General features: G+C 41.7%; 1 protein-coding gene across 2 annotated transcripts; it reads left to right on the top strand.

Annotated features, from left to right (window-relative positions):
• The first annotated feature begins 280 nt into the window (after nucleotides 1–280).
• On the top strand, nucleotides 281–21,899 carry ALAS2 (5'-aminolevulinate synthase 2). Of its 2 annotated transcripts, XM_055563361.1 has the most exons (10): nucleotides 290–470; nucleotides 1,127–1,249; nucleotides 2,091–2,201; nucleotides 4,493–4,715; nucleotides 5,274–5,458; nucleotides 8,003–8,182; nucleotides 10,721–10,885; nucleotides 11,432–11,700; nucleotides 17,095–17,257; nucleotides 21,645–21,899. In XM_055563361.1, the coding sequence occupies exons 1-10, from the start codon at nucleotides 290–292 to the stop codon at nucleotides 21,806–21,808; spliced, it is 1,764 nt and encodes a 587-aa protein (XP_055419336.1). In that variant the 3' UTR covers nucleotides 21,809–21,899. The 2 variants fall into 2 exon arrangements, with proteins under 2 accessions (XP_055419337.1, XP_055419336.1); XM_055563362.1 differs by lacking the exon at nucleotides 2,091–2,201 and having other exon boundaries at nucleotides 281–470.
• Nucleotides 21,900–22,869: the final 970 nt, after the last annotated feature.

Here is a 22,869-nt window from a genome sequence, read left to right as displayed (position 1 = left end):
AATCAGAATTCAGGCTTTCTCACCTCCAGTGGGAACTCATTTCTTTACCTCTTTGGTCTAATGATAAGTTTCCTGTTTCTTCCTCTCAGATGCCCCATTGGTACATTTTTAAGATTGGGAAATTTCTTACCCTGAAATAACAGTAAAGGCATTTCTGGGGAGGGGAGCAAGCATCAGGTGAGAAGCTAAAGGCAAAGTATCAAACATAAGAATGACTCTTGGCTTTTGGCCAGGCCTTCATAGTGGAATCTCATCTCTTCCATATCTTATGCAGAACTTCAGGCTCAAGATGGTGACAGCAGCCATGTTGCTACAGCGTTGCCCAGTGCTTATCCGGAGCCCCACAGGCCTCCTGGGCAAGATGATTAAGACTCACCAGTTCCTGTTTGGTATTGGACGTTGTCCCATTCTGGCCACCCAAGGACCAAGTTTTTCTCAAATCCACCTTAAGGCAACCAAGGCTGGAGGGGGTAAGAAGTCACTGCTGACAAATGGGGGGAAATGTCTGGGCCCTAGAGATAAGACTCCAAGTCATACTGGTCATCATTACCTAATAACTGGGAGGGTTCATGTGAAAAGTGTCAAAGAAGAATAAGCTGGCCTAAAAATACACCTCACTTTTGACTTATGTCAGTATCTCTAAAAAGAGTCTCATTCTCATGCCCCTCACATTCTATATACTCCAGTCATGCTGAAACTACTTAAAATTGTCTGGATTATCATTTTAAGTTTCTATGTCTTTGCTCTTGTCAAATGACTCTGTCCCATTATCTTTTCCAGAGCATCTCAAACTCCTCATGTAACACTTAACTTGGACACCATCTCTTCTATGAAGCCTGCCTAGACTTTAAGCCTGTCCAATTCCAATTCTGGGTCATGTCCCTTCCCTCTTCTAGCCCATGTCTTCCTTCCAATCCCAGCATTGTTCATAATGTGTCTTCAGTAATGTGCCATTCCCAACAACTTAGGAACTCCCTTAGCACAGGGACCAGATACATTCATCTTTGTGTCTCTACCATAGCCTGAGATATAGCTTTTAATTATAGTACATCTCAGTGACCATTGTTAAATTTACAGCTAGAAACTTATAGCTAGAAATTCACTACCACTTACTCTCTTTGCATAGATTCTCCATCTTGGGCCAAGAGCCACTGTCCCTTCATGCTGTTGGAACTCCAGGATGGGAAGAGTAAAATTGTGCAAAAAGCAGCCCCAGAAGTCCAGGAAGATGTGAAGACTTTCAAGACAGGTTGGAGTTAACTTCCACCTCATCTAACATCTAACTTAATGCTTGATTTCATTTTATCATGGTCTTGAGCTAGGCTAATCCAAAGACAACTGGTACACATTCCATGATGGAAGTCCAGTCTTTTCTAGGAGAACCACGGTAGGCAATAGCTTAAACTGTGCACTGAAATGCACCCTTCCCAACACATATGCATGCTTCTATAACTTTCAGCTATTAGTCTAAAATGAGCCCACTAGAATTCTGCCTGCTCTCTCCCAAGTGACTAAATGGATTCCAACAGGCTGGGCTCCCACATATAAGCAACACTACTCTCTGACAATCTGGATTTGCATGAAAGAGTAAGTTTTGGAAGTAGGTACATTCTTTAGATGAGTATTGAGGTCAGGTCAATTCAATTGGTGCAAACCATTCAAGATAATCACATTTGAGAATTGGCTATACTGCCGACATCTTTCACAGAACTTTGTGGGATATAATTAAGAGTAAAATTTTCAAAATTGAATTCTAATGACTTTCAGAAAAGAAGAGTAAGGGACACTATCCTGCATCTACCTTCCAAGTGCAAGACTCAGCATTGCTGCTCCAGTTATCTTACCCAAGGGAAAATCCTAGTGAAGAAAAGTGTAATTCACCTTATGGGTGGTTTCATGATATATAAGTCTCCACTTGGGGAGATGAGAAAAAGCTTACTTTTCAGAATATTTCTTCTCTATGTACAAGGCTTCTCTACTTCCTGACCTTGAATTTATATATGTTGTATTGACTTTAAAGAGGACAGCACATGCTTTCTTTCCCTCCCCTCCCTCTTTTCATGGCCAATGGATCCCATACTCCCTCTCAGACTTGCCCACCTCTCTGGCCTCAACCAGCCTGAGGAAGACATTCTCCAGTTCCCAAGAGCCAGAGAAAAATTCAGAGAAGGTCACACACCTGATTCAGAACAACATGGCTGGTGAGTTTGCTGAGATGGAAGTAAAAGGGGTCAGAATATGGAGGGAATGTTGAAATGCTGTGCACTGACACGGCAGAGGAAATGGCAAAGAATCACTTTAGAGCCCAGGGAGTCTGAGTTTAAATTTTAATGCTGGTACTTGCTGGATCTGCATGCTTTGGAAAGTAAGTCATTTCCTTGCAGTGAGATTTTAATACCTCAACAAGTTATTACAGAAAGAAAATAAAATTACACTTACAGAAGTGCCTCAAACTTGTTATGAAGCTTCATTAAATATTAGATGTATTCCTATCATTTTTTCTCCATGCTTCCCTCAGAAACACTCATCCTTCACAGAGAACTTTTCCCCTGTCTTGTGTGTGTTTATAATAATTTTTCATAACAGAATTCATTTTATTTTCCCAATACAAAATGAATATAAAGAGGGAAATTTAAATCAGAGCTCCACCATCCACCATTAATTTTCTTCTTATATTTTTTCTAGATATTTTCCTATGACTAAACACACACATACAAAACTACGCTTCCCTCCACATACATGTTTTTATTAGAAATGTGATCTCATTCCACCTTGAGTTTGCTGTTGTTCTTTGTTCATTTAACAATATGTCATGAGCATTATTCCATGTCCCTAAACATAAAGCTGCATAATAATTATAAATGATTGAAATGTGTTCTGTAGCATGAATGCAACATCATTTAATCAACCAAGCATCTTCATGTAATTATACCAATTTTTTGTGTGTATTCTTCCACTTTATATTGTATGTTGGTTTTACATACATATAAATGTAATAGATTGCTAATAGAACTTTCCACATAGGATAACATATCTCCACAAAGATAACATATAGTATTCTTAGACTATATATGGCTAAACTAGAAACTAGTTAGCTATTCCTCAGTTGGCTTGCTTCCAGTTTTTTCTCTTACAAACAGTGGTGCAACAAACATCCTTGAATGTACCTCTTCATGTAGATAGGTAAATGTTTCTCTACAAGAGACACTAAGAGGTGGAAATTTCAGGATGTGAAGGTGTACACATTTTCAATATTAATAAATATTGCCAATTGGTCCTCCAAAGTGGTGTACTAATTATCAAAGAGAATCCATATTCTCACACACTCTCCAGCACTTGATAGTAACAAAGTTTTAAATCTTTATCAAATTTGATCAGTGAAAACTTGTTTTTGCAGTTGACTTTCCCTGATTAAGCATTTGTTGAATGGTCTGGTTATATTCTTTGCCCACTTTTCTATTGGGTTAAAATTTTACATAGTAATTTTCAGAGTTTCCAAAACATAAATTCTGGATATCAAGTTTTATGCTAAACATGCTGCAAATATTTCCCCAGGTATGTCAGCATGTGCATTTTAAAAACTCTTGGTACATATTTCCAAACATCCCTACAGCAAAGATGTTACTAATGTACACTCCTACCATATAAGTTGCCATCTGTAACAATCATGATTTCTGTCTCGTGGATAGAGTTCTGGAGTTTAAAAAGCCTGGTGGCATACATTGTATTTCAATTCTAAAAATAAGGTTGCTCCATTTTGTAGTGGTTAAAGAAGTAGGCTCTTCCTCATCTGTAAAATGGAGATGCTAATAGAACTTTCCACATAGGATTATTATAAAGAATAAATGAAATAATATCTATAAAGTTACTAAGAGAGGGTATTACATGTAATAGGCACTTATTAAATGTTGGCTACAATAATAATATTTAAAATTATTATTCTTACTACTACTACTATACTACTATATTACAATAGCCACAATAATAGTACTATGTGCCAGATATTAGCTTGGATGTATTACATTCTGTTTGTCATCAGATGGTCATAATTCTGTGATGAAGATATTATTAGTCCCATTTTACAGGTGAGAAAATTAAGACTAAGGATTCATGACTTGCCAATATTACACAACTAGGAAGTAGCAGAACTATGACTAGAACTAGACCCATCAACACTCTTTCCACTGAAACTTGAGGTGGTACTTCTGGAAGGAGGGTGCCATACTAACCTTGGGAAAAGAGATGAGGCCATGCAAGGGTTAGGAGGCCTGAGTGAATGTATAATAAGTGAATGAATCAGTGAGTAAGCAAAGGGATGGTTGAATTAAATAGTAGAGCATTAATGTGACCCAGTAAGTTAATGACTGATCAAATAAATTAATAAATGGAAAGAGAACTGGAGAACTCCAAATCAATTGCATTAAATAAAATATGGACTAGCCAAGAAGTGATTTAAAATAAATTCTTTTCATCCCCATCTCTACTCCCACAGGAGACCATGTCTTTGGTTATGACCAGTTTTTTAGGGACAAAATCATGGAGAAGAAACAGGACCACACCTATCGTGTTTTCAAGACTGTGAATCGCTGGGCTGATGCATACCCCTTTGCTGAACACTTCTTTGAGGCATCTGTGGCCTCAAAGGATGTGTCTGTCTGGTGCAGTAATGACTACCTGGGCATGAGCCGGCACCCTCGGGTCTTGCAAGCCACACAGTGAGTAGTAGGGTCTGAGCCATGATGAGCCCACAGGGAGATATCCAGAGAAGAGCCAAAGCCACACATAGAAGGAAAAGGCAGAGCTGATGGTGGAAACCTGGGTTCCACCCAACACCCCTTTTGTCTCAAGGTCTTTCAACAAATCTAATCCTTGGACAGGAACTAAGTCAACAAGCCTAGTTATCCAAACTCTTTGGTGTCCAGTGCTACAAAGGAGAGGATGAGAAATTGAACAAGTTGCACTCTCCATGAGTTCTTACTCTGGCTACAGAATAAGTATTACCAGAGATGGTGTGCAACCTTCTCTAAAAGATCTTCCAAGCTAATCAAGACCAATCTAGCTTCTCCTTCTCTCCCTGAGTGCTTTCAGCCTAAGAAGGAAGGTCCATTTCTCCCCATTGCCCCTATACCGACCTCTACTTTGTCATATAGGACACAACTCATAGAGAATCACTAAGTTAATATTGACCCCTATCAAGGAAGAGAAATCTACACAGTTTCTCAGTATCTGACAAGAGTTTCTTCTCCTTGCTTCCTCTGTTTTCTCCTGGCCAGAGAGATCCTGCAGCGACATGGAGCTGGAGCTGGTGGCACCCGCAACATCTCGGGTACCAGTAAGTTCCATGTCGAGCTGGAGCAAGAGCTGGCTGAGCTGCACCAGAAGGACTCAGCCCTGCTCTTCTCTTCCTGCTTTGTGGCCAATGACTCCACTCTCTTCACCTTGGCCAAGATCTTGCCAGGTAAGCCCAGAGCCAAAACTTTGTTCAGGGCTAGTATCCTGCATCCAGGCTTACTGTCTCCATCAGCCCTTCCCTGTCTTCTGAGTTCACTTGCTCCCATTGCTCTTTGTTCTTACCCACCCTGCATACCCTCAACACTGTATGACTGTATCCTAACCTCACTGAAGGGTAACATCATAAATTTGTCATTTCCCAACTCAATTGCATTCAACACTTATAAATAGTCCTTTTATATCCCTATATCAGCTTTTTCAAACTTTCTTTCCCCTTCTAAAACCTGTGGCTATCTCCTCCTTCACTCTTAGCAAATAATCTCACATCTTACAACACAAATAAAACAGAAGCCACCAAACAGGAGGTCCTTTAACTTATAGCCCCTAAACCCACAAATTCATCTCACTGCTCATCTACCCTTTTTCATTCTCTCTCCTGCCTAAAGCTAATCTCTTCACTTGTACACCAAATCTCATCTGAATCCCATCTTCCCATTCTCCCATCCTCTAACCAGTAACGTCCTCAATTCATATGCCTATCAATTCTTCCATCATAGCCCAATCCCAGATAAATGCAACTGTCCACCTTCTCTATGTCAATACTGGTATTACATAATTACTTAGATGGGAGCCACTAATAATTCATGGTCCCCAACCTCTACCGTCTTCTATTCTTTCTGGCAATCCTGTTTCCATAGTCAGCCCTCCAAGTCTCCAAGGAAATTTTGCCAAACCCCATTCTCTTCAGCTCTCTTACACCTCCACCTCACCTCCACTCACAGCAGATTACTTCATCTCCTACCACACAGAAAACAGAAGACCCTAGGCAGCAATGTCCTCAACTTCTTGCCTCAAACTACCTATAAACTCATGAGCATTCTCACATGGCCTCTTTTCATTCCTTATTTCCTGTCACAGTAGAAGAGGTACCATTTTTCTTGTTGACTAATTCTTACATTGGCGCTCTGTGTGTCCTCTACTTCATCAGGAATCTTGATCTATGAGTTCCCTCTCTCCCTCATGTATCTTTAGCCTCTCCTGCTCTTTAAACATGTTGAAGTCTCTTGCATCTCAAAAAAATTTTTTTTTCCTCTTCACTCTCTAGTTACTCCCATTCTGTCCCCTCCTTATAACAGGCAAACTACTTGAGAAAAGTCTCCACACTTGCTACACATTTCCTCACTTCTTGAAAAAATTTCAGCACACTATAAACATCTCTACCGCTTCTTAGAAACTTTCTTCAAGACCACACATAACCCCAACTCAAGCCAATATCTTTGGAAATGTCTTCAGTAAACTCCTTCAGCCATTAGAATTCAACTTCTTTTCATTTCCTCTGCCACCATCCTAAGACCAACATCATTTTCCTGACTTCACCTTTGCCTTCCTACAACATATTATTCACAAGAACTAGATGATATTTTAAAAATAAAAGCCTATCTTTGTTATTCCTCTGCCCCAAACCCTTTAATAGATTCCCACTGCCCTTCTCTTTATCATGCCTTCTAAAGCCTTCAATAATCTGGCCTCTACCTACCTCTTCAAACTCATCTTTTGACACCTCTCCTCACATTCTTTCATTCAGTAATATACTAATTCACATATTTATTCACTCACTTAAAATTCAGTAATTCTGGGTTTTTTTTAATCCATTCATTCAAAAAAGGTTTGCTTAACATCTCCTGTACACTTAGCCTTAATCTGGGTACCAGAAACAGAAAGATAAAAAGCTGTGATCCCTGCTCCCAAGACACTTCCAGTCTACTTATCTTTCACAGCAGGTTCTCCAGGAAGTCATGCCTGATTTCCACAGGTAGAAGTGATCCCTTACTCTAATATAAGGCCACAGTTCCTTGATGTCAGTGCGGGTTTAGGGGCCCAGGAATCAATTCCATCCACCAATTTCCCATCTCTACTTGTTCTCCCGCCATTGTCCAGTAAAAAGCCCTGGATTCCTCAGGTCCTAGACAAAAGTCTCCCCTTCTTTAGACTTAGCTTCCTCACTTGTACATTAAAGTGACTAGATTCCATGGTCACCAATTGCCCTTCTAGCTCTGACTTGTAATAAGGTTATGATTCAAATTGTGAAAGTCAAAGTATCTACCCTATAATTATAAGCAGAGGTATACTATCTGGAAGAGGTGGGGTTTTATCTAAATCAGGAAGAATATATCATCAGTCCAAGTTAACATTCCCTCCAACAAACTCCTTTCTAAGGCTTAATCTTGGTGTCTGGGAATAGGAACGTAAGCCCTATTCTCAGGAAACTCTAGAGCATTCTTGGGAAATTTAAATTTCTTCCACCCCAAGAATCAAAGTCCAAGCCAGGGTTAAAATGACTGGAGAGAAGAGTGTAGGGGTCAGAATTTAAGGGCAGAGGAGTTCTTCCAAGAGAGGAAGAGGTGTTACAAAGGCTTCCGGAGGAGGGAGAAGCTGAGCAGAGGCTTCATATGGAGGAAAGGATTAGCTCTTTGCTCCTGCCAAGTCAGTCTTGAAGTTGAAATGTGAATACTGGGATAGAAGCTTAAGCATTATGCATCTGGTTCTTCAGGGTGTGAGATTTACTCAGATGCAGGCAACCATGCTTCCATGATCCAAGGTATCCGCAACAGTGGAGCAGCCAAGTTTGTCTTCAGGCACAATGATCCTGATCACCTGAAGAAACTTCTAAAGAAGTCCAACCCTGAGACACCCAAAATTGTGGCCTTCGAGACTGTTCACTCCATGGATGGTAAGCGTATGTGTGAGTGTATGTTTACTAACATTGGTCTCACAAAAACTATGATGATAATGATAATAGCTAACATTTATAGAATGCTTATTATGTACCAAGCAAAATTATTAGTATTTCACATGTATTAATTCACTTAATCTTCACAACAATTCTGAGGTAAATGCTATTATGAGGAAAACTGAGACACCAAGAAGTGAAGTGACTTGCCCAAGGTCACATAGACAGTAAATGCCAAAGGATGGAGAGAGCTATTATACTGATTTCAAAGGTTAAGAAACTGAAGTGCAGAGAGAGTACCCAAATTACCTTAGCTGGCTCAGTAAACTGGTGCCAAAGTGTGTATCTGAACCCTAGGATGTATGAGTCCAATTCCTTCATACGATGCTCCTTCCATTAAAAATGATGTGCAGATCAATCATCCCAGTGTCTGGTTCCTGCAGCATAAATTTTCACAAACCAGATCCTGGGAGATTTTTTAGGGTTCAATATGTAGCACTGGAATCAAAACAGGTTTTCAAGTCAGATCTTGGTTCAAATCCTACCTCTAGCACTTACCAGCTCAGTGACCTTGGGTAACTCTTTAACTCTCTTAACTTCAACTTTCCTCAAGGTAAAATATCTGATTGAAAGAGATGATGGAAGACATTCTATTTATCATGATCTAAGTAGAAATAAATCACCTTTATCTTCCTACCTCGTTCCTTTCCCTAACTGAAACAATGCTCAAATCATTGTATTGCTGTCCCTCTTAGGCAGAAATCATCTATTTTAGGCATAATCTTCTGGGTTTATTAAAGCGAAGAGATCCTCAATTCATTTCAATCTGTCACTTTTCCAAGTGAAACAAAGGAGAGTCCACTGTACTCTCAGATTTAGCCAGTGTAAGTTCCATCACATCAAGTAATGGTGATGCACAAGCTTTTGAACCAAACTATCCATGTTCAAATCCCAGCATTACAACTTACTAGCTTGGACAAGTTTCTTAATTGCTGTGTGTCAATTGCCTTATCTTTAAAAATTGAGATGATAATTAATGGAGTAGCTGAGAGTATTTAAGTGAGTGAATATATATAAAAACTTACTGTCATGCCCTTGTCCACATTTCTACAACCAGCAATCATCATATTTCTACCACTGAGACTACTTTAAATCATTATTTCTGTAATGAAAACCAGAAATAATGAATGTTGGGACCATTCTACTTCCTTACATTTGCAAATGAATGGTTCTTTATTTAGTGAATGGTGGAAACCCTGCTGAAACTGTCAATTTAGGGCTGAATTCCTCCCATTGAAATGATGTTTGAACCATTACACTGTCCTCTTAGCCTTGGACTCCAACTCTTGTGGTTTTCTCCCCTCCTATTGTCCCACCAGTTGCTCACAAACTTTAATCCTAGCCTGGAATCCCTGTTCCCATATGAAGAAGTTTCTGTTGTATTCCACTTCCCTGCACCATTAGTTTCCAGGAATGGGGAATGACAGATGTATGGGTTCTTGTATATATAGAGTGGTCACAATATCTGTGCATGAAATACACAGACATTTGAAGACCTTATAAACAATTATCAGCATAGAATAACAGGGGGAAACGGTAAATCTGCATGGAAAATGTACAGGAACATACAGATTACTTCTATTTCACTTTTATTCAATACATTGAGCCTGAGTCTATGGGAGGGTACCCTCAGGTAACAAAATTGACAGGTTGAGAAAAAAATATTTCCCACAGAGACAGAAAAGATAGAGGCACACACACACACACACACACACACACACACACACACAAAAACTCAGAAAGAGACAGAGATACAGAGAAAAAAGTCTAAAGTCAGAAAGGTAGACATGAAGGGATACAAACAATAAGAGAACAGAAGTGAGAGAGGAAGGTGAGTGAGGGAAGGAGGGATAGAGACACTAACAAAGAGACAGAGGAAGAGGGGAGAGGAGAGAGGAAAAACAAAGACAGAGATAGAAAATAGAGACACAGAAACAAATTTGGAAATAGTCATAAAAAGAGAGTGGCAAAAATTCATAAACACAGAAATATGGAAGACCAGTGAAAAAACGATATTGACACAGCTGACAACAACACTTGGCAGAGAGGGTGAGTGAGATCTGAAAACATTAACCTGGAGCAAAAGGAGAATTTTTTTTAATTTATTTAAACAAAGGCATCATATAGGCTAGTGCCAATACTTGACGGAAATACACAGACTTGTTGGGGGTGGGGAGGAAGGCAGAGAGAGGCTGGCAAATAGCATAAGCAAGAGGACAGATATCATCAGAATGAAGTAAAAATAGAAAGACAGAAAAGTAAGCCTTAATCACAGGCTGGGGAAAATGCGCACACACACAACTTGGGTGGGAGTAGGGTGAACTCAATCGACACATATGAAGAAGTCTGGCATAGCCCCAACTAAGGGTGCACACCCTCCTCCTTTCCCAACCTATAGTTGTTATGCCCCACAAATTCCATGCTGGAGATGGAGCTGGAGAAGGGTTATGATCTACCTCTATTCATCGCTTTGCTCAGGTGCCATCTGTCCCCTCGAGGAATTGTGTGATGTGGCCCACCAGTATGGGGCTCTGACCTTCGTGGATGAAGTTCATGCTGTAGGACTGTATGGGTCCCGGGGTGCTGGGATTGGGGAGCGTGATGGAATTATGCACAAGATTGACATCATCTCTGGAACTCTTGGTAAGTGAGTCCCTTGGGTTACCCTTATATACAATCCAGAAAGGAAGTCCCTAGAAGAACTTTTTCTTCCTCCTCCACAAAGTTGCAAAGGCTATTTGGGTAGAATTTATGGCCCAGGCTATAGAACATTTGGATTCTCTCCTCCCACTCCCCTATCACTGCAAAATTGCTGACAAAGTCTGGGAGAATTTTTTGAGAAGACCCCTGAGCTGGGCCACATTACTAAATTCAATTCATTGGGTGGAGTTGTGGATCAAAACTCCTTCCCCATCCCAGTTCCAAGCTCCATTTAGCTCTACTTTTGGATCTAACCAGTTGAAGGTCCCCACCCAGCTCCTGCATATCTAGTCATTACACATGGCAGGGCTTACAAGTCCTACCTCAAAGCAGCATAACTATCAGCTCTGTCTGCTTGTCACAGACAAGAAAGATGATAAGGGAGTCTGGAGCTCCAGCTTCTAGTGTACCGCCTTGAGTTACCCTGTTCCTCAGGGGGCTGATAATAGGATCTGTGCATAACCTCCTCATTCTCCTCCTTGTGTCCAGGCAAAGCCTTTGGCTGTGTGGGTGGCTACATTGCCAGCACCCGTGACTTGGTGGACATGGTACGTTCCTATGCTGCTGGCTTCATCTTCACCACTTCACTGCCTCCCATGGTGCTCTCTGGGGCTCTGGAATCCGTGCGACTGCTCAAAGGAGAGGAGGGCCAAGCCCTGAGGAGAGCCCACCAACGCAATGTCAAGCACATGCGTCAGCTACTAATGGACAGGGGCCTTCCTGTCATTCCATGCCCCAGCCACATCATCCCCATTCGGGTGAGAGTCCCACATTCCGCATTGCCTTCTCCACCATCTCTCCTGGGAGCCTTCCCACAACCAGCAAACTGAAACCTGTTCCTGTCAGCTGTTTCCTTGTTAACCAACCTCCTTATCATCAGTTTTCTTTCCCTTTTGGAAAATTATCAGTCATTCTGGATTAACTAGTCTTTTGTTTTTAACATTAGTTATTATCTCATGCTTAGTAGACTGTACTGTTCCTTGGGCTAATTCAGTGTTCCTTTGAAAGACTACTTTTGAAAATATGTTTAATTAACCCAGTGACAACACCCCAGAGGTCACTTGGGGTTTTATCTTCTTACTCAGAACTACCCTAAATTAACATAGCTAGGTATGCTTCTCCTGCAAACAGCTTCAAGACAAGGTCCCTAGAAGCACTTCTACCCCCTTTAATTTTTAAATTGAAGTATAGTTGACTTGGGGCTTTTCTGGTAGCTCAGCTGGTAAAAAAAGCTACCTCCACTGCAGGAGACCCCAGTTCGATTGCTGGGTCTGGAAGTTCACCTAAAGAAGGGATAAGCTACCCACTCCAGCATTCTTGGGCTTCCCTGGTGGCTTAGATGGTAAAGAATCTGGGTGCAATGAGGGAGACCTGGGTTCCGTCCCTGAATTGGGAAGATCCCCTGGAGGAGGGGGCATGGCAACCCACTCCAGTATTGTTGCCTGGAGAATCCCAATGGACAGAGGAGCCTGGCGGGCTACAGCCCATGGGGTGACAAATAACTGGACAAAACTGAGCTAATAAGCACAGCATAGCATATAGTTGACTTACAATATTGTGTTAGTTTAAAGTGTACAGAAAAGTGATTCAGTTACATATTTTTTTCAGATTATTTTCCATCAATTCACTGTGTTATATAGTAAATCCTTGTTGCTTATCTATTTTATGGGTAGTAACTTTTATCTGTTAATCCCATCAGTTCAGTTCAGTTCAGTTCAGTTCAGTCACTCAGTAGTGCCTCTTTGCTATTCCATGGACTGCAGCATGCCAAGCTTCCCTATCCATCACCAACTCCTGGAGCTTACTCAAACTCATGTCCATTGAGTGATGATGCCATCCAACCATCTCATCCTCAGTCATCCGCTTCTCCTCCCACCTTTAATCTTTCCCAGCATCAGATTCTTTTCAATAGACTCAGTTCTTCACATCAGGTGACCAAAGTATTGGAGTTTCAGGTTCAGCATCAGTTCTTCCAATGAATATTCAGGACTGATTTCCTCTAGGATGGCCTGGTCGTATCTCCTTGCTGTCCAAAGGACTCTCAAGAGTCTTCCCCAACACCACAGTTTGAAAGCATCAATTCTTCGGCACTCAGCTTTCTTTATAGTCCAACTCTCACATTCATTCATGACTACTGGAAAAACCAAAGCTTTGACTAGACGCACCTTTATTGGCAAAGTGATCTCTCTGCTTTTTAACATGCTGCCTAGGTTGGTCACAGCTTTTCTTCCAAGGAGCAAGCATCTTTTAATTTCATGGCTACGGTCACCATCTGCAGCGATTTTGGAGCCCCAAAAAATAAAGTTTGTCACTGTTTCCATTGTTTCCCCATCTATTTGCCATGAAGTCATGGGACCAGATGCTAAGATCTTAGTTTTCTGAAAGTTGAATTTTAAGCCAAATTTTTCATTCTCCTCTTTCACTTTCATCAAGAGGCTCTTTAGTTCTTTTTTTTGTTTTCTGCCATAAGGGTGGTGCCATCTGCATATCTGAGGTGACTGATAGTTCTCCTGGCAATCTTGATTCCAGCTTGTTCTTCATCCAGCCCAGCATTTATACAGCCTTGACTTACTCCTTTCCTGATTTGGAGCCAATCTGTTGTTCCATGTCCAGATCTAACTTGCTTCTTGACCTGCATACAGATTTCTCAGAAGGCAGGTCAGGTAATCTGCGTTTTCCATCACTTAAAGAATTTTCCACAGTTTGTTGTGATCCACACAGTCAAAGGCTTTGGTGTAATCAATAAAGCAGAAGATGTTTTTCTGGAACTGTCTCACTTTTTCAATGATCCAACAGATGTTGGCAATTTGATCTCTGGTTTCTCTGCCTTTTCTAAATCCAGCTTGAACATCTAGAAGTTTATGGTTCATGTACTGTTGAAGCCTTGCTTGAAGAATTTTGAGCATTACATTCTTAGTGTGTGAGTTAAGTGCAATTGTGCAGTAGTTTGAGGATTCTTTGGCAATGCTTTTTTGGGGGATTGGAATGAAAACTGACATTTTCCAGTCCTGTGGCCACTGCTGAGTTTTCCAAATTTGCTGACATATTGAGTGTAGCAGTTTCACAGCATCATCTTTGAGGATTTGAAATAGCTCGACTGGAATTCCATCACCTCCACTAGCTTTGTTCATAGTGATGCGTCCTAAGGCCCACTGGACTTCACATTCCAGGATGTCTGGCTCCAGGAGAGTGATCTGGGTTGTGAAGTGATTATCTGAGTTGTAAGGATCTTTTTTGTATAGTTCTTCTGTATATTCTTGCCACCTCTTCTTAATGTCTTCTGCTTCTGTTAGGTCCATACCACTTCTGTCCTTTGTTGTGCCCATCTTTGCATAAAAGAGTCCCTTAATATCTCTAATTTTCTTGAAAAGATCTCTAGTCTTTCACATTCTATTGTTTTCCTCTATTTCTTTGCATTGATCACTGAAGAAGGCTTTTTTAATCTCTCCTTGCTCTTCTTTGGAACTCTTCATTCAAATGGGTATATCTTTCCTTTTCTCCTTTGCCTTTCACATCTCTTCGTTTCACAGCTATTTGTAAGGCTTCCTCAGACAACCATTTTGCCTGTTTGAATTTCTTTTTCTTGGGGATGGTCTTGATCCCTGTCTCCTGTACAATGTCATGACCCTCCATCCATAGTTCTGCAGGCACTCTGTCTATCATATCTAATCCTTTGAATCTATTTCTCACCTCCAATGTATAATTGTAAGGGATTTGATTTAGGTCATACTTGAATGGTCTAGTGGTTTTCCCCACTTTCTTCCATATAAGTCTGAATTTGGCAATAAGGAGTTCATGATCTGAGCCACAGTCAGCTCCTGGTCTTGTTTTTGCTGCCTGTATAGAGCTTCTCCATCTTTGCCTGCAAACAATATAATCAATCTGATTTTGCTGTTGACCATCTGGTTATGTCCGTGTGTAGAGTCTTCTCTTGTGTTGTTGGAAGAGGGTGTTTGCTATGACCAGTGTGTTCTCTTGGCAAAACTCTATTAGCCTTTGCCCTGCTTCAATCTGTCCTGCAAGGCAAAATTTGCCTGTTACTCCACGTGTTTTTTGACTTCCTACTTTTGCATTCCAGTCCCCTATAATGAAAAGGACAACTTTTTTGGGTGTTCATTCTAGGTCTTGTGGTCTTCATAGAACCATTCAACTTCAGCTTCTTCAGCATTACTGGTTGGGGCATAGACTTGGATTACTGTGATATTGAATGCTTTGCATTGGAAATGAACAGAGATCATTCTGTTATTTTGGGGATTGCATCCAAGTACTGAATTTTGGGCTTTTTTGTTGACTATGATGGCTACTCCATTTCTTCTAAGGGATTCTTGCCCACAGTAGTAGATATAATGGTCATCTGAGTTAAATTCACCCATTTAGTTTTAGTCTGTTTGAGTTCGCTGATTCCTAAAATGTTGATGTTCACTCTTGTCATCTCCTGTTTGACCACTTCCAATTTGCCTTGATTCATGGACCTAACATTCCTGGTTCCTTTGCAATGTTGTTGTTTACAGCATTCTACTTTACTTCCATCACCAGTCACATCCACAACTGGGTGTTGTTTTCACTTTGGCTCCATCTATTCATTCTTCCTGGAGTTGTTTCTCCACTGATCTCCAGTAGCATATTGGGCACCTACCGACCTGGGAAGTTCATCTTTCAGTGCCCTATCTTTTTGCCTTTTCCTACTGTTCATGGGGTTTTCAAGGCAAAAATACTGAAGTGGTTTGCCATTCCCTTCTCCAGTAGACCATGTTTTGTCAGAACTCTCCACAATGACACGTACGTCTTGGGTGGCCCTACACAGCATGGCTCATGGTTTCATTGAGTTAGACAATGCTGTGATCCATGTGATCAGATTGGTTAATTTTCTGTGAGTTTGGTTTTCATGCTGTCTGCCCTCTGATGGAGAAGTATAGGAAGCTTATGGAAGCTTCCTGATGGGAGAGACTGACTGAGGGGAAAATGGAGTCTTGTTCTGATGGGCGGGGCCAGGCTCAGTAAAACTTTAATCCAATTTTCTGTTGATTGGCAGGGCTGTGTTCCCTCCCTATCATTTCCATACTCCTAATTTATCCCTCCCTTATACCTCATTGTTGTTGTTTAGTCACAAAGTCATGTCTAACCAACTCTCGTGACCCCCTGGACCATAGACTGCCATAGACTTCTCTATCCTTGGGATTTCTCAGGCAAGAATACTGGAGTGGGTTGTTATTTCCTTCTCCAGGGAATCTTCCCAACCCAGTGATCAAACCCAAGTCTCCTGTATTAGCAGGCAGATTCCTTATGACTGAGCCACCTGGGAAGCCCCTCTTTCCCCTTAGGCGTCCATAAGTTTGTTTTCTATGAGTATGTTTCTGTTTTGGTTATAGATTCATTTGTATTATTTTTTAAGATTCCACATATAAGTGATATATTTGTCTTTCTCTGTCTGACTCACTTCACTTAGTATAATATTCACTAGGTCCATCCATGTTTCCACAAATGAAAATATTTCACTTCTTTGCGGCTAATATTCAATTTTATGCATGTATGCACATATGTATGGAGAAGGCAATGGCACCCCACTCCGGTACTCTTCCCTGGAAAATCCCATGGACGGAGGAGCCTGGTAGGCTGCAGTCCATGGGGTCGCTAAGAGTCAGACACGACTGAGCGACTTCACTTTCACTTTTCACTTTTATGCATTGGAGAAGGAAATGGCAACCCACTCGTGTTCTCGCCTGGAGAATCCCAGGGACGGGGAAGCCTGGTGGGCTGCCGTCTATGGAGTTGCACAGAGTCGGGCATGACTGAAGCGACTTAGCAGCAGCAGCAGCACATATGTATATGTGTGTGTGTGTGTATACACACATACACACCCCACATGTTCTTAAGCCAATTATGTGTTGATGGGAACTTGAGTTGTTTCCATGTCTTGGCTATTGTAAGTAGTGTTGTGAACATTGGGATGCATGTATCTTAAGTCAGATTGCTGCCACTGAGCAACTCCTTGATAAGAGATTCTAGACCTGCCACTGACTAAGATGCTTATGAAAATATATGCCCCCAAGTTCAGTGGAGTCCCTTGATCTGATTCCCTCCACCTACTTAATAGAGCTAGCAATAGTGGGGCCAGGGGAGCAGATACTGACAAGCTTTTCTCCTGGGTCCAGGTGGGTGATGCAGTGCTGAACACCAGGATCTGTGATCTCCTGCTCTCCAAGCATGCCATCTATGTGCAGGCCATCAACTACCCAACTGTCCCCCGGGGTGAGGAGCTGCTGCGCTTGGCACCCTCCCCCCACCACAGCCCTCAGATGATGGAAGACTTTGTGGGTAAGTCCTCAACATGGGGACACCTATTCCCTGGTGGCTCAGAGGTTAAAGCGTCTGCCTCCAATGTGGGAGACCTGGGTTCGATCCCTGGGTCAGGAAGATCCCCTGGAGAAGGAAATGGCAACCCACTCCAGTATTCTTGCTTGGAGAAACTCATGGATGGAGAAGCCTGGTAGGCTACAGTCCACGGGGTCGCAAAGAGTCAGACACAACTGAGCGACTTCTTTTTCCTTTCTTTCCTTTCCTTTCCTCAACATGGGTGTCTACAGCACTCTTCTTTCCTTCAGCCTCATTATCTTAAGAAGACAATGGATGCCGTTCAGTTTAAAAATATATTTCTGAAACATCTATTATGTGCTAGACCCTATACTGGGGTCATAAATAAATAAGAAACAGTTCCTATACTCATAGGGCTTCAGTTTGGTTGAGGAGACCATAGCAGACTCAAACAATGACTTCAAGGAGTGATTGAAGTTCAACAGACAGAATGCATGGGGGAGTTGTAGGAGCAGAAGAGGGGCCTGGCTTCAGGACAGGCTTCTTAGTGGAGGTGACAACCTGAGCTGAGTCTTGCAAAGGGGTGTGGTATTGGACCAAGAGAAGAAAGAGGATGCAGAAGAGATATTCCCAGTAGAAGCAAGAGCATGGAGAAAGACAAGGAAGAGAATGAGAAGTAGGCTTGGACATATCAAGAACAAGCAAATATTACTGGAATGTAGGAAAGTAAGAATGGAATAAGGTAGGGGAATGTTTACCTATGAATCTGCAAAGACAACACACAGTTTGGAGGCTTGTAGAGCTGAATAGCTTGGGTTTTATCCTTAAGGTGCCCAATTCACCTGAAGTTTACTGGATTCCTCCTGGGTACAGGGCCAGCATAGAGCAGGTTCTTATTCTAGGTCTGTTGGGTCAAAGACACATAGGTAGTTGATGGCATAGCAAAGGAGACAGATATAAACACGGGTGGTACTGGTCCAGTGTGGTGAGCTCCAGTACTCTGGGAGCTAAAAGGAGAGTGTTCATTTATGGCTAGAGAGGGTAAGAAGGGTGAAATTAAGTAGGCTTCATAGGTAAGGAAATCCTTCTGCTGTACCTTGAAGTACCTGTGGTATGGTGTAAGAAGGATATTTCAGAACAAGGGAATTTGATAAGCACAGACCTAGAGATAGGAAAGCGGAGGGCATACATTAGCTACAGCATTTTGTTTGTCTGGAGCATAGGCAGAATGAGAGTACTAGGAAAACAAGACAGGTAGACGCCATACATTCATTCATTTAAAAGCATCAAATAATGCTAGCCAACACTTATTAAGTACTTACCATGTGTCAAGAACTGTTCTAAATACTTTACATGTATTAACTCATCTAATCCTCATGGGGTAGACATGGTATTATTAGCATTTCCATTTTATATATGTAGAAACTGAGGTATCAAAACATATAAAAAACTGGTCTGAAGTCACATAGCTACTAGGTTTGAACTGGAGAATCTGCATCTACCTCCATGCTCATACCACTAGATCTCATGCCACATACCTCTCTGAGCTAATGATCTAGACTTCTGGACCTCTTGCTCAGCCTTCTTTGCACTAGGCTTCAATTATAGAGCTTTTAGTATTCTCAGTTCTCTAAGTGTCCACTTATGCTGGGCTTTTGCAGCAAAGAAATATGAGAGGCATTCACCATGACTCCACCAGTCAGCCCTTCAAAGTTATAGCCAACCCATCATGAAATCTTGCAAATGTTCACTACAATCTCTCTCAAATCTCATTTCTCCATTGCTACTTTTTAAATCCATGTCAATGTGATTTCTTCCTAACTAATTTTCCTGCTTTTCTCTAATCCTTCATCCATACCTACCATCAGAGGGATTTTTATAAAAATCTGATCATATAGCTCCCTAATTTAAATCTCTTCATAGTTCCCTACTGTCTAGACTAGAGCAGTGGTCTCCAAGGTGAAGTATGCAAGATCATCCATAGGGTAAGGGGATTTATTAGAATTGTATATTTACTTTTTGTCTTAAAAAATAGGAAATTAAGCATTACTTATACTGATCTCTAATATATAGACTGATAATTATATATGTATGTATTATATAAAAAATACATACATTGGAAGTAGGTATTAGAACTTTTGTACTAATAAGATGTCTAGCCCCCAAACTGGAGACACTGGCCTGGAGAATAGTCAAACCTCCTTGGCATAGCATTCAATGCCTTCAACATGGTGATCTCTCTGCTTTCTCTTCTTCCCCACATTCATTTTATTTCTCCAGCTACTCTGAATGACTTACAGTTCCCTCACTTAGCTCTAGCCTCTTACCTCTGGAATTTTGTTAATGATGCTTCCTTCTGAGTGGAATGCCTTCCTTCATCCCTTACTCTGACTTACCTCTTTTCATCTTCTAGATGTCATCAGGCATCTTTCATTCATTCTTTCAACACAAGTTATCAAGTACCTACAGTGTGCTAGGTACTGTTCCAGGTGCTGGGGATTCAGTACTAAACAAAACAGATACAAAATCTCTATCCTTCTGGAGCTTACATACTAGTAGGAGATAATAGAAAAAGGAACACTTAAAAATAAGTGCAAATTAAATAGCATGGTAATTCTAAGCATTTATGGGGGGAAATATAGCAGGAAAAGGGGGATAGAAAGTGCTGGGGGCGGGTACAGGGGCTAGCTTGGAGAGGAAGGTTGAAGCCTTAAATAGAGTGCTATGTGTAGAGACCACCAAAGTGACACTTGAGCAAAGATATAAAGGAAGTGAAGGAGTCAGCTGGGAAGAAATCTAAGAGAAGAGCATCCCAGGCAGAGAGAACACCCTAAAACAGGTAAGACCCTAACACAGCAGTATTCCTCTTGTATTTGAATAAGTAGATGAGTATGGATGGAATGGTGTGAATTAGAGGGAAAGAGAGAGAAAACTGAGGAGGAGCAATATGGACCAGATGGTGTAGGGTACTGCAGGCCACTGGAAGGGTTATGGCTTTAACTCTGAAAGTGAAAGAAAAGTGAAGTCGCTCAGTCATGTCCAACTCTTTGCGACCCCGTGGACTGTAGCCTACCAGGCTCCTCCGTCCATGGGATTTTCCAGGCAAGAGTACTGGAGTAGGTTGCCATTTCCTTCTCCAGAGGATCTTCCTGAGCCAGGGATCGAACCCGGGTCTCCCACATTGTAGGCAGACGCTTTACTGTCTGAGTCACCAGGGAACTCTGAAATAGAAAGCCTTCGGAAGGATTTAAGCAGATGAGTAACATATCTGAATCTGATTCAGGTTTCAAGAGTTTCTCTGACTTCTGTGTTAAGAATAGACTCAAAGAGTGGGAGCAGGGAGATTCATTAGGGGGCTATTGTGATATTCCAGGTTAAGAAATAATGGTGACAAAAGAAGGGATTAAAATTCCCAAGCCATTGGATGTCACATAGCAAATAATTTGCTTTTTAATAAAAAATCTTCAGAATTAAAAAATGAAAAACAAATGATGGTGGCTCAGACCTGAGGATAGCATTGGTGGTAAGAAGTGGTCATATTTTGAAGGTAGAACCAATGGTTTTTGCTAATAGACTGGATGTGTCATAGGAGAGAAAGAGAAAAATAAAGGATAGCTCAAATATTTTTGTACTGAGCAACTGGCATTGCCACCAACTGAGATGGTTAACGCTGAAAGTAAGGTAGACTTGGTGGAGGGTAGGGAGATCAGTAGCTCAGTTGTGCTCATGTTAAGTTACAGATGCCTATTAGATATCCAGGTGAAGATACAGAAAGGCAATTGGATATACAAGTCTAGAATTCAGGAAAGAGCTTTGGGCTAGATATGAAAATTTCAGACTCACCAGCATATACATGGTTTTTAAAGCTATGAAACTAGATGAGATCACACAGGGAGTAAGCATGAAAAAAGAGCCAGGGACAGAGCCCTGGGACACAACTGAGGTACTTCTGGCAGAGAGATCAGATTCTGTCCTCTGGGCTCCCCACTCCCTCTAGGAAAAAACCCTGCCCCAGGCTCCCAGGTCACAATACTGATGACACTGTGTGTTGACTGTCAGTGTCATCTTCCTCACCAGGCCGAGTTTCCAAGTAGATGGATTCACTTCTTGAGTTACACCATGTCATGTACTTAGGAAGTGGTTCAGGCCAGGCCAGTGCAGCTTCAAATTATGTCACATGAGTGCTTCTCAAACTTTTATATATCACAGCACCCATACACAAATGGTAATATTCACATCACACAAAGGAGCAAACTAACGAGGCTATTTCTAGTTCTGAGATATCTCAAAGGGTTGAGGGGATCAATATCTTGGCACATCTGTAATGTGGCACAGGGATTAAGACATACTCTAACCAATTATTTCCCTCCCTTCCCCTCATCACCTTCAGAGAAGCTGCTAGACGCCTGGACTGAGGTGGGACTCCCCCTCCAGGATATATCTATAGCTGCCTGCAATTTCTGCCGCCGTCCTGTACACTTCGAGCTCATGAGTGAGTGGGAACGTTCCTACTTTGGGAACATGGGGCCCCAGTATGTCACCACTTATGCCTAAGAAACCAGCTGCTTTGGATCCCCACTCCACCTGCACTTCACTTGAAGCTGGGCCGCCTCCTGTCCTCTGCTTTGTGTGCCTTTAGCTGATTTGAGACTGAAAATAAAGAGCAAAGTGTAGCATTTGTAGGTCTTTGTTTGACAGAGAACAGATAACTGCATTATACCTGTCTCCCTCAGACAAGTGGCAGAGCCATGAGGAAACCACCGATCACCTGTTGATCTGACCATCCCATTTTACTGAGAGGGAAACTAAGATTCAGAGAGGGAGAGGCCAAAATCTACACAGTGAGTTGCACAAAGAGCCAGGACACTTGGAAGATTTATATTAAATGGCTCTTTCCCCATGGTTTCACCAAAAATCCAGGGATTGACTCTTCATTCTTAGACGTGAAAACTTTGGCCCCAGGTAGCCCCTGAAGCAAGGAGATGGAATCAGCCCAAATCAATCTGCCTGGAGGAAAGGAGTGGTTCCCCAAAAGCTTGAAGGTATTTTCCAACAAAGAGAATGGATATTCTCCTCAATCCATTATCCTCTTTCCTTTCCACAGTACCTTATAGAACAGTACTTATCAGTTCTATTTCCCAAGGTGGGAAAGAGGCTTGGCTATAGCAAGCAACTTGTTCAAGGCAAGGCTCCCAACCTCTCTAGGTCATAACACACTGAAAACACATGCATGGCACACTTGGGTGCATTAATATTTCCTGCTTAGGAGGCAATCTTTCCTAATACTTGTGCAATTAATTCCTGGTCCTGTCTGGCAACTCTAGGTTTGAGGGATCCATTTCTTTCCACCCTTTAACACATTTGTGGCAGCTGTGAGACATATCAGTTGGGAAACATTGGTTTAAAGCTACACAGCCCAGGGCTTCCCTGATGACTCATGACTGTAAAGAATCCACCTGCCAATGCAAGAGACCCAAGTTCAATCATTGGGTCAGGAAGATCCCCTGGAGAAGACAACAGTAACCCACTACAGTATTCTGCTTGGAGAATCCCAAGAAGAGCCTGGCAGGCTACAGTCCATGGGGTCACAAAGAGTCAGACATGACTGAGTGATT

This window comes from Bubalus kerabau, chromosome X (genome assembly GCF_029407905.1).
Source record: "Bubalus kerabau isolate K-KA32 ecotype Philippines breed swamp buffalo chromosome X, PCC_UOA_SB_1v2, whole genome shotgun sequence".
Taxonomy (NCBI): Eukaryota; Metazoa; Chordata; class Mammalia; order Artiodactyla; family Bovidae; genus Bubalus; species Bubalus kerabau.
The sequence above is the reverse complement of the archived record's forward strand: the minus strand, read 5'-3'. Positions and strand labels throughout refer to the sequence as shown.